The following is an 11,690-nucleotide window of genomic DNA, read 5'->3' on the forward strand; positions in this document are numbered from 1 at the left end:
ATATATAAAATTTAAATACGATAAAATTAAATAATTGTAATGCTTATGTTTATTAGTTTATAAGTAATTTTATGTTCATGTCGTTTTTTAAGTAAATAAAGCATCTTTATATCGAAAATTCCATTTTAGATGCAAGTATTTTCGATAAATTTTTCCTTTGTCAAAATTTAGATTAACTTGAAACTTTTTCTATATAAAATTCATTTAATTTAAATGATGTTTCTGTTTATACTCTATCTGAAAACATATAAAAATTAAAAGTAATTTTATTTTATATTTTTAAAGCAATACTAATATTTATTTATTTTCTCTAAAATAAAAAACAAAACAAAAAGAATTTGAAATTTATTAATCTCTCTGGATTACTTAAAAATGTATAAAACAAAAATTTATTTTCAGACTCTAATATATCAGCAATGAAAAGCCTTCTTTAATAAATATAATATTGTAAATTTATTGAAAACCTAGTATTAGATGATGCATATATAAATGACAATGCAATTGAAAGTTTATGTAAATACTAAATAAATAATTTAAAGAGAATATCTTTTCGAAAATCATCAAAAATAACCTCAAAGACAATACTATTATTAATATATTCACATAATTTTAAAAATCTTTCTTTTATTAACTTTAATAATTCCTAATCTATTACTTTACCTAAAAATATTCAAACTTCTGTCGAAATTTCAGTTTTCAACTGCTTAAGCATTAATAGCTAATAAATATATGTAAAAAATAAAATAAAAATATAAAAATAAACAAAAACAAATAAATTAAAAAAGGATTATTTAAAATATAATATTTATTGTAAATCTTTTCGTTTTGATGCAAAATATATCACATATGATTTAATAAATATTATAAATAAACATTAATCTCTTAAAAAACTTATTTTGAATATAAATGATATTTCTGATCACTAAAAAGTCATTATTTATCTAAGTTAAATTAATAAAGGGAAAGAAATATTAAATTATATAAAATTAAATGTCAATTTAATTAAATAATTTTATTAATAAATGATTGAGAATGCCCATAATATATAAAACTAGCAAATATTCATAAACAAGAAATAATTTAAGGAAGTTTATAAAAAAAATTCTGCTTTTTAAATATCTCCGATTTAATTTTTATTTTAATTTTAAGAGATTTCAAATGAGAAAAGTTTTTTCACTTTAAATAGAAATTAATTTTTAAGAGATTTCGAAATTTTTTCACAAAACAAAATTTTAACGAAAAATTTTACTGAATTAAATTTATCTTTTTTCCAAATATAGCACGAAGAAATTTAAATTTTGGCTTTTTCTTAAAACTTCTCAAATTTAAAAAAACTTTCATTAAAAAATGCTGATTTAAATTCTAACGATTTAATGATTTTGGGATAAAAAGCCCTTTTTTTGAATAACTTAGAATATATAGATCTTTCTAGTAATAATTTAACGGTTCTTTCTGCACTTCATTATTTAATTTACTCTAATAATTTAGTTTCTCTGAAGAATATTTACTTAGGAAATATTTAATTAAATGTTTTATTGTCTATTCTATTTAACTAATTTTAAATTTTAGTAATTTCTTTTGAGGATTATAATAAAAAAGAAGGAGTTTAATTATAAATTGAGAACATTTATTATTAATTGAAAAGTAATTTAAATATTTTTGTATAAAAAAAGAGAAAAAATACTGAGAAAATTCTTAAAATTTAATTTAATTCTTTTATTTCATTTAATTATAAAGGGTTATATATAATATATCAATATATTAATTAAAAAAATAAAATATAAGTTTAAATAAATATGAAGAAATATCTAATAATATTTTAAGACTATTAAAATATAAAAAAATAAAGGAAGAATAATTTATTGAAAACAAAAAGATAATAAAAGAAAAGAAAATGCTATTACAAAAAAATTTAAATATATGTATATTAGGACATTAAAAAAGTGGTAAAAAAAAATTTCTAGGGAACTTTTTAGGAATTGATTTGAAAAAAAATTCTTTAAAAAATTTAGGAATACAACATTTTTCTAAAGAATTAGAAATTAATAAAAAAAAATATATTGTTAATATTAAAATTCTAAAAGGAAACAATCTTTTTAGCTAATTAAGGTAAAGAACAATAAGAAGTATGGATGGAGTATTGCTAATATATAAAAATTAAATAAAAGAAAATATATAAGAACTTTTAAATATAATAGAAGAAGTGAAATTTATTAAATATTAGAAACCTGTATATTTATTATGTAATCAAGAAGTGAACTCTGAACATGAAAGTATAATTTTAGTTAAAAACTTACCTTAAGAAATAAATTTTTTTAACTACATTGAGGAAGATAGGTTAGGAATTTAAAGCATTTTTAATGATTTAATTTTAGATTGTAAGAAATCATTTAAATAAAAAAAAGTTTTTAATGAATAAATGCTCTTAGATTTAGGGATGGAATGTTAATAAATTTCTCTTTAAAATACTTTAATTAAAATTGATTTTTTAAAGTAAATAAAAAACAAATTTTATATTTTAACTTTTTTTTGTTTTTTTTTAGAATAAGAAATAATATAGAATAAGAGAGTGTTAAATAATTTTGTTTTAGTTTATGTAAAAGCTAATTTATTTTAAATTTATAAGTTCTTATTAAAAAGTATAAAAAATAAATATTTATTTACTTTTATTGTACAAAAAAATAAAAGTTGGATAAACGGTAGTTAATAATTTGAAGATTATATAAATAGTTTTTGTGAAGGAAATTTGAAACTAATAATAAAGAATTAAATTAAAAATATAAGAATATGAACCAAGATAAAAAAAAAAAAAACTAAAGAATTTTTAAAAAAACAAATACATAAATATATAATTTTATAATATAACCCTTTATATATTTTTAAACTATAAAAATAATAATACAATATATAGTTTTTTTTAAAAAAATAAAAATTAAAAAAAACAGAAAATTTTTATTGTTGTTTTTATTATTTTTATGATCAATCATCAAAATCACATTAATTTAAACTATAAAAAAGAACATTTAAATTACTACAAGCTTTACATTTATTATCATATTATATTTATTCCTTCTTTGTATATCCACAAACAGGTTAATTTATATTTGGGCATTATACACTATTTATATCATTCGGGTCACAAATAAAATACTTATGATTAAATTAAGAACATGTTCCTTAAAAATAAAATAAAGAATCTTCTTCTTTACAAGCAAAACATTTGTTTTCAAATTCTATTCTTTTTTAAATTTACTAGTTTTCACCTTTTTTATTAAACAAACAGTTTATTTTATATTTCCACATTTCACTTATTTTATCTTATTATGATTACATTTTAATATTTTTATTTAATATTAGAACGCTATTTCAAATATTAAAAGAATTACAAATAACTTAAACATAGTTATACTATTTTTTTAATAAATCCTTAATTTTTTATTTTTTTATAATTAATAATGTTTATTACTTTAACAAGTATTAATAAAGGAGATTTTTTTTTTTTTTATATGAATTTTGTATTTTTTAATTTTTTTTTGTATTATTTGTTTTATTATAATAAATAATAGAAAAAAAAATATGCGTTTAATCAAATAATTATATGTTTTTTTTTTTTTCATAAAGAAAAGGAGTTATTTTATAAACATATTATATTATTTTAAATTAAATGTCTTAAATATTATAAAAAATATTTATATAAGTTATTTTAAATTATTTATGTTTTTTCTATTTCATAAATTTATCAAAAATAAAATAAAATATTTACATTATTTAATTTTAATTTTAGATATGAAAAATTGTATTATTAATGCAATTTAGATAAAAATTTATTTATATTATTTTAAAAAAATAAGTAATCAAAAAAAGTATAGATTATTAATTAAAATTCCTATTTTAAGATTTTCTAATTTTGAAGCCTAAATTTTTTTTTTTTTTTAAAAATATTATTTTTGTATGTTATAATTAAATAATATAAACAAAAAATTAATCAATAATAGATAAAACCTGAAAAACCAAAGCAGTCGTTTTTAAATAATAAAATTTAACGCTAAAAAACTAAATTTTACGGATATTTCTTAATTTATAAATAAAGAAAAATTATAAACATAAAAATATTAATAAAGGCAAATGGCATAAAAAATTATTTATTAAAATATTAGTAATATTAATAAAATTATTTTAAAAATTTATTTTATATTAATAATAAAATAAAAATTATAATAATAATAATAATTAAATCATATTTTTATAATTTTTATAATTATAATATATTAGAAATTTAAAAAAAATCAAGAAAAATAACTAAAAATAATAATAATAATAAAAAAAAACTATTCCAAACAAAACTACAAAAAAAAAATATAATTATTAATTTTAAAAATATTTTTTATCAATTATTATTACTTTTATCATTTTTATCATTTTTATCTTTTTCATCATATTAACCATCAATGTATTTTATATCTTCCAATTTTTTTTCTTATCAGTGTTTTCTATATGGTCTAAGTCTAAAACATGCTCATTAAACTCATCTCCCATAATAATAAATTTACCCTTGAATAAAATAATATCACCTTCAGTAATTTAATTTAAAGTATCTTAATATTATTAATGTATTAAGTATTCTACTTTTAAAGCCAAATCAGGGCTTCCTATTGCAGAGTCAGAAGGTTCCATTTTCACTTTTATAAAATAGAATTGATTAGAATTCATAAATTTAGGAGGTTTGTTTAAAAATGACATAAAGACTCCTTGCCATTTAACAATATTTTATAAATAAACTTTGTTAAAATTGCTCTTTGCGCGAAGTTCATTACTTAAATAAACATCTTTTCCACAATTATTTACATATTCTTACCAGCTACTAGTTATAATATCTTTTTTAAATTTATTATTTGCCATTTTATTTTACAAATATTTTTTTTTTACTGTTTTAAGGTAAATTAGAAGCATTCTGTTCTATATTATTTAATCCAAATGCATATTATCTGTAAGTAAATATAATTATTAATAAAGTAAGAATTATATATGCATATTTCCTAGATAAAATTACTGCACATGAACCAAATCTGAAATTCAAAACCTTTTTGTTTTAATATAAAATAAAATATTTAAAAAAATAAATAAATAAATTACCTAATCACTTAAAGATGGTATACTAAATAAATTATGTTTTTATATTATTTGATCACAGTCATAACATCTTTTAGCTATCATTTATGTTGATTATATTATTATTGGAATTATGAAAATAGACCAAAACTAAAAAAAAAAAACTGCTGCTATTGATATTACATATGTTGGTATTGATGCTTCTTTTTAATATATTGATTCACTTCTTGACCCGCAATATGGACAACTTTTTATTTGCTATTGTATTTGTTGTTCTTACTCTTCTTCATTATCACTTTCTTCTACTTCATCTTTATATTTCATTTTTTTTTAAAAAAAAGTTATAATATATTATTTGCTTTAAGAAAATATCTTTTTTTTTTTATTGCTAAAATATGTATAAAGATTATAATTTTTTTTTTATTTTTTTTTTGAAGAAATAAAATAATATTTAATTTTATTATTAAAAATATATAATATAATGATTTTTTCACATATTAATGTAAAATAATAAAAACTTTATTATTTATTTTTAAAAAAGCAAATATAAATTTTTTAATTTATTCCATTTAAAAAAATAATAATATTTAAATTTAAAAAATTAATAAAAAAGCAAAAGAAAATAAAAAGCGAAAAAAAAAAAAAAAAAAATATTTTACGTTACAAAAAATAATAAAAAAAACAAACTATAACCTAAATAGAAAGAATAACAAAAAAATATATGAGTACTCCATCAATGAATATAATATCTCCACGTATATCATAAATATCACAATAAGAATAATACTAATATTAACATCTTTAATAACCACTAAGCGCTTCAAACTAATAATAATCATAATAAGTATCTTAAATATCATAATCAAATATGAAAAAAATGATTCCTTTAGATAGTCCTGAAATCCATAATACAAATGAATTATATACAATGGGAAATAATGTTGGATTATAAAATCGTTTAGATATAATAGAAGGTAATCTAAATAGAGTTTGTAATTAACATGATGCATTAATGCCTTTGTTAGGCTTATTAGAAACAGTGCCTAAAATTAATAGTATAGAGTAAAATATAAAGACTGTATAGAAAAAAAGTGTTGAATTTGATTCTAAATTAGAAAAATTAGAAGCATAGATAAATATTAGTAAAAATTAATAAACTTTTGTATAAATAGAGAGAAATTTCAAATCTACTTCTTAATCAGTAATTTATATTTTACTTATTTATTTTAAATAAATAAAAAATAGATTTCTTAAATAAAAACAGATTTAAAAGATATGTAATAAGCCCTTAATAATAATTAAAAAATCGCAGAAGTAAAAATAAAAGAAGATGCCTAGAATATATATAGAAATGTAGACGTTAAAATTGCCAAAAACAGAAAAGATATTCAAAATTTACTTGCAGAATTTAAAAACTAAATTTCATTATAATTAAAAAGAAACGAAGATATAGATTATGCATAAGTATAATACAAAACTGTCTAAAATGAAGATGTGAAGCGTTGTGTAAAAAAAAAATTGTTTTTAAAAATAAAAAAATATAAAAGCTTGATGGATATGTAGATGTTATTCATAAATAATATGAAGGAGATATGAGTAATTTATATAGAGAAATAGGAATGTTAAGGAGTGAATTAGAACTTTTACATGATAAAGCAAGAAGAGCTTAAATATATGAATAAATATCTCATTTTCCAAAATAAATAAATGAAAGTGAAAAAAAAATAGCCATCGCTAATTTAGAATAACATGTATTTTTTTCAGAAATAGAAAAATTCGATAAAGAAAATTAAGAAAGAATATTGTATGAAATAGATTGTTTGGAAGATAAAGTAATTTTATTAAAATAAAAATAAAAATAAAAATAAATAATATAGGTTTAATAAATTATACATATTATTAATAATAATGGAAAACAATAAACTGATTTTGATAGTGAAATCGCTTTTCTTGAAGATAGACTTTTTTCTATGAAAAATTAAATACATGGAACTAAAAAAAAATATCTTATTGATGTCAGAAAAATAGAAGATAGACTCGAAAAGCTAATTATTTTAAAAGAATAAACTATTTCTAATGGACTAACTTCACATTTTGTTTAATAGAATATTTAAGATATTGATTAATATCCTCATAGAATCGAATAATTAAATCATTCAATTAATTTAAATGTAGAATAATTGTAATCTAGATAAAAAGAAATTGATGAAAAATTAAATGCTCTTAAAGGTCTCAGATAATGAAATATAAGTATTTATAATGTTTTTTTTTTTTTGTTTATTTACTTTTATTTTTTTTTTGTTTAAAATTTTTCTTTAATTTTAATTTACTAATTTTTTTAACTATTATAATATATATATATATATATATTTTAATTTTGAAATTGTTTTAATAATTATTGAATGTAAAAAATATCTAACTTTCTTTGTTTTTTTTTTTTTTTTTTTCTATAATTATTTTGACAATTATATGATTTTATAAAGTAAATATTGACTTTAAGATTAAGAATAAAATTGGCTTATATAATTTAATACTATTAATAAAAAAAAGATATATTTAAGTAAATAAAGAAAGGCTAAAAGGTAAATATTTCTTTCAAAAAGTAAAGAAAATATTTAAAATAAAAAATAATTATATATATTTTATAAAATAATTGCAATAAAAAAACAAAAGCACTATTAATTTATATATATGTATAATTTTAATTAAAAAAAAAACATATTTTTAGAAAATATATATAAATAAAATGAAAACAACAAAAAAAGAAAAAAAAGTTAATTAATCTCCTCAAGACAAGCAAAAAAAAATTAAAAAAAGTTCTTTAAAAAAACATAAATCTCATAAAGCCGATTCACAGTAAACACCTCCTTAAAAAATAAAAAAAGCAGTTTAATTTAATTTAAACGAAAACAAACAATATGAAATAGAATCCAAAAATTTAAAAAGCATAAATTTACTTTAATAATCCCAATCAAGAAAATGGAATTAAAAAATATATACAGAAATACCAAAAACAGGTAAATTTACAGACGAAGAAGCCTAAATATTAAAGCAAGCATTATGTAAATATGCATATGAAAAAAATTTAGATGAAAAAAGTTTACTTAAACTAGTTTCTGCAGAAAAACCATAAAAAGAAACTCTAGGCGCATGGTCTTAAATAGCAGAATGTCTTCCTTATAGATCAGTATAAAGCTGTCATGATTTTTGCCGAAGAAGATTTAATCCTAATAACTATGGAGGAAATTGGAATGAGTGTGAAACTTAATAATTAATAAAGCTAGTAGAAATTCATGGTAGAAAATGGAAATTTATTGGTGAATAATTAGAAAGAACTGAATTAAATGTTAGAGATAAATATAAAGAAATAGGTATTTTTTTATAATAAAGACTTTTTAATTTATTATTAAATAACAATAACCAAAAAAAAAAAAAAAAAAAGGAGAAGATAATCATTCTTAAAGAAAAAAAGGTTTTTGGAAAATCTAAGAATTAGTTTTACTTTTGAAAAAAATATAGAAATTAAGTGGAATAAAAATATTAAAAAAAAGAAAAAAATTAAGAAATGAAATTGAAAAAAATGCAGAAAAGCTCAATGAAGAATCACTTAAATAATATAATAAAAATAAAAGAAAAAGAGATATTTTAGATTTGGATGCTAATACAACATTTTTATTAGCATTTATAAATTACCCTGGTGTTTAAGAACTTTAAAATTAAGGATCTATTTAATGGACGTAAATTGCTGAAAAATTATAAACTAAATCTAAAGATGATTGCAGGAATAAATGGGTTTAATTATAAAGATATATTTTCTTTTATGGAAAAAACTTCACTAGTGAAAGTGATGAAGATTTAGTTAGCCAGATAATAGAATAAGATGTAGAAAGCGAAGGAGAAATTGATTTCGATAAGATTTTTAATAATAAAAGTACTCAAGAAAATAAGGAAAGATGGAACATTATTAAAAAAAGAGGAGATTTTAAAAAAGAATTCCATAATGAGCTTTTATAAATAAAAAAATCTTTCGAAAAAAATCAACAAGATGGTGCAAGCTTATTAAAAAAAATAAAAACATAATAAAATGGTATTTAAAATGAATTAGTTGAATTTTTCAAAAATAATTATTTACAAAAATCTTGATTTGTTTTTGTTTTTTAAATCATGTTATTTTAGCTTTTTTTTAAACTTCTTTACTTACAAAACAATCAAAATTCTACCTATATTTTTTTTAATTTATTTTAAATAAAAATATGTTTTTTTTAATTATTTAAGTGAATTTTTAATAATCTTATCTCTGTATTTATTATCTTATTTATACTCATTATCTAGATATAAAAAAATTATTACTGGATTAATATTTTTTAATCTTGTGTTTTATTACTTTAAATTTATTATATTTTATAATTTAAATCGCAAATATTATGAAAGTAAATATAAATAATTCTAAAATATATATCTGAGGTTTTTGGCTTTTTTATATGGTGAAAAAATTACTTAATAAATTTTTAATTTTTCTTAACTTTATTTAGAATAATTTCTATATTTGATTTTAATTTATAACATTTTTTTTATTTAAATTTTTATTCAAATTTTATTTCGAATTATCATCCTTTTTTTAATTCATAAGTATTTATTTATCATTTTTAATTATAATTATATACAAATAAAAAGTTAAATAAATAGTTTTTAATAGAAAAATAAAATTATTAATGTTTAATTTTTTAGTATATGATTCTTGAAGATAATATAAAATATATATATTAAATAATATTAAAAAAAAAAACTTAGTACAAATCTAATGAAAATTTATAAAAAAATTATAAAAGTCAAAAAATTTCTATATCTAAAATAATAATATAAATAAATTATTAAAATTTAAATATAAAAATGTTATAAATAATAATCTAAAATTATTAAAATATATATATAAAAAAAAAAAGATAAAAAAAAAAACTAAAATAAATATAAAATTAAAAATATAAAATTAAAATAAAAAATATATAAAATATAAAAAAAATATTAAATAAAAATATAAATATATAAATATATAAATATATATATTTATTTTTATTTATTTTATTTAATTATATATTAATTTTTTTTTTTAATATATAATTTTATAATTGTACAATTTTTTATTTTTTTTATATATATAAAATAAAATTTTTATATAATAATTATATTTCATTTTTAAAATGTATTTTTTAATTTTATTTAAAAAAAATTATTTAAACAAAATTCTATTTAATTAATATATTATAATATTTATATATCAATTTATATTCGATTATTTCGAAATTGCTAATATAAAATTTCTATTATGCATTTAAGCTCTTAAATATTTTTCGCTTTTAATTTTTTAAATTTCAAATATTTCTTTTGGTTCGATTCCATCAAATCTTTAATCATTCATTTTTTGTATAAATTCTTATTCTCCAATATAGAAATCTTCATATACATCATTTCCAGTATTAGATTTAAAATCTTAAACGTAATAATAAGCCAATAACTTATCAGTCCCTGCTATAACAGTATTTTCATCAAAAGAAATATCTACAAATCTAATAGGATCTCTACTAAAAATGTTTTAAATATGAACACATTTTTCTTATTCTACATTAATTAAATCCCAAATTCTAATATCTCCATTTTCCTATCCAATAACCAAATAAGCTCCACTATATGAAATTTTCAAAGCAGTAATTTATGAAGCAAATTAAACACTCAATACACATTACGAAGTTTTAATTTTCCAAAACTTCACAACAAAATCCAATCCCGCAGTAATTAAATGTGATAAAGAAAAGCTGAATTCTGCCAAAATAACATCCCTGGAATGCCCTACGAAAACCCTATGTGGATAAATAGAGTTCGTAGACCATATTATAGCAGTATTATCAGCAGAACAAGAAGCAAAAAGGAAACCTTAATGTGCAAATTTACACTACCAAATTGTTGATAGATGTCCTTTGAAAATTTATATACAGACCACCATTCTTATATCCCATAAACGTATACTTAAATCCGTAGAAGAGGAAATAAAAAAATTTTCGTTGTATAAAATACTTAAAGAAGTTATAGTGTCTTCATGACCTTAGAATTTACTTTTTAATTTTATTAAAGGATCTTTTTAGCTAGTGTTTTGCATATTATCAAATATATTCTATATCATGCTTTGATTTTCAGAAAAACTTTCCTAATAATATAAATCATAAAGTAATATTTAGGAATCTTCGGTTCCACATAAAATTATATTTGAAGAACGACTTATTTCAATGCATGTAATTATATCGTTAGCGTCATCTATTCTTATATTTAAGATATTAGGATAAGTATTTGGGTTGTCAAGATTTTTTCTTTCGAGAAAATCTTAAACCATAAGTGCTTTTTCTTTAATAGAGAAAACTAGATTTGAGTAAAGAGTTTAAGTAGAATTTACTTTTTCGTTTGAATTAGAAATTTCTTTTCTTTCATTTAAATAATCTAGGTGTTTGAAGGCTTTCTAAAAAGCAAGAATTTCATGCGCTTTGCTTGTTTTTTTCCTAAAAACTTCAAGTTTATGAAAAAAGTTTATTTCT

At 17.4% G+C, this 11,690-nt stretch overlaps 4 protein-coding genes across 4 annotated transcripts, besides 15 other annotated features; 2 read left to right on the top strand and 2 right to left on the bottom strand. All coding sequences in view use genetic code 6, as the record gives it.

The window, feature by feature from the left end:
• Positions 1-33: part of a microsatellite that runs on past the window's edge.
• Positions 34-3,985: 3,952 nt separating this feature from the next.
• On the bottom strand, positions 3,986-5,471 carry IMG5_168570 (hypothetical protein; the record flags this gene model as incomplete). The annotated part of the gene is made up of 4 exons (XM_004030009.1): positions 5,134-5,471; positions 4,927-5,080; positions 4,402-4,874; positions 3,986-4,045 (listed from the first exon to the last, which is right to left on the bottom strand). Exons 1-4 carry the CDS (start codon positions 5,431-5,433, stop codon positions 3,986-3,988), a joined length of 987 nt encoding a protein of 328 aa, XP_004030057.1. The 5' UTR covers positions 5,434-5,471.
• Positions 4,382-4,437: a microsatellite.
• Positions 5,472-5,712: 241 nt separating the features above from the next.
• Positions 5,713-5,755: a microsatellite.
• Positions 5,716-5,756: a microsatellite.
• A 100-nt stretch (positions 5,757-5,856) lies between these two features.
• Positions 5,857-7,352, top strand: IMG5_168580 (hypothetical protein; the record flags this gene model as incomplete). The annotated part of the gene is made up of 4 exons (XM_004030010.1): positions 5,857-6,310; positions 6,355-6,615; positions 6,657-6,941; positions 6,987-7,352. Exons 1-4 carry the CDS (start codon positions 5,978-5,980, stop codon positions 7,350-7,352), a joined length of 1,245 nt encoding a protein of 414 aa, XP_004030058.1. The 5' UTR covers positions 5,857-5,977.
• Positions 6,953-6,983: a microsatellite.
• Positions 7,353-7,855: 503 nt separating the features above from the next.
• Positions 7,856-9,252, top strand: IMG5_168590 (ttf1 protein, putative; the record flags this gene model as incomplete). The annotated part of the gene is made up of 2 exons (XM_004030011.1): positions 7,856-8,480; positions 8,552-9,252. The coding sequence occupies 2 exons, from the start codon at positions 7,856-7,858 to the stop codon at positions 9,250-9,252; spliced, it is 1,326 nt and encodes a 441-aa protein (XP_004030059.1).
• A 722-nt stretch (positions 9,253-9,974) lies between these two features.
• Positions 9,975-10,044: a microsatellite.
• Positions 10,027-10,154: a microsatellite.
• Positions 10,035-10,164: a microsatellite.
• Positions 10,039-10,065: a microsatellite.
• Positions 10,039-10,141: a microsatellite.
• Positions 10,067-10,173: a microsatellite.
• Positions 10,071-10,170: a microsatellite.
• Positions 10,155-10,234: a microsatellite.
• Positions 10,181-10,233: a microsatellite.
• An 87-nt stretch (positions 10,235-10,321) lies between the features above and the next one.
• Positions 10,322-10,360: a microsatellite.
• A 24-nt stretch (positions 10,361-10,384) lies between these two features.
• IMG5_168600 (transcription initiation factor tfiid, putative) lies at positions 10,385-11,491 on the bottom strand (the record flags this gene model as incomplete). The annotated part of the gene is made up of 1 exon (XM_004030012.1): positions 10,385-11,491. One exon carries the CDS (start codon positions 11,489-11,491, stop codon positions 10,385-10,387), a length of 1,107 nt encoding a protein of 368 aa, XP_004030060.1.
• Between the last annotated feature and the right edge of the window lie 199 nt (positions 11,492-11,690).

The sequence above is a fragment of the Ichthyophthirius multifiliis genome (genome assembly GCF_000220395.1).
Source record: "Ichthyophthirius multifiliis unplaced genomic scaffold scaff_1120509251248, whole genome shotgun sequence".
Classification (NCBI taxonomy): domain Eukaryota; phylum Ciliophora; class Oligohymenophorea; order Hymenostomatida; genus Ichthyophthirius; species Ichthyophthirius multifiliis.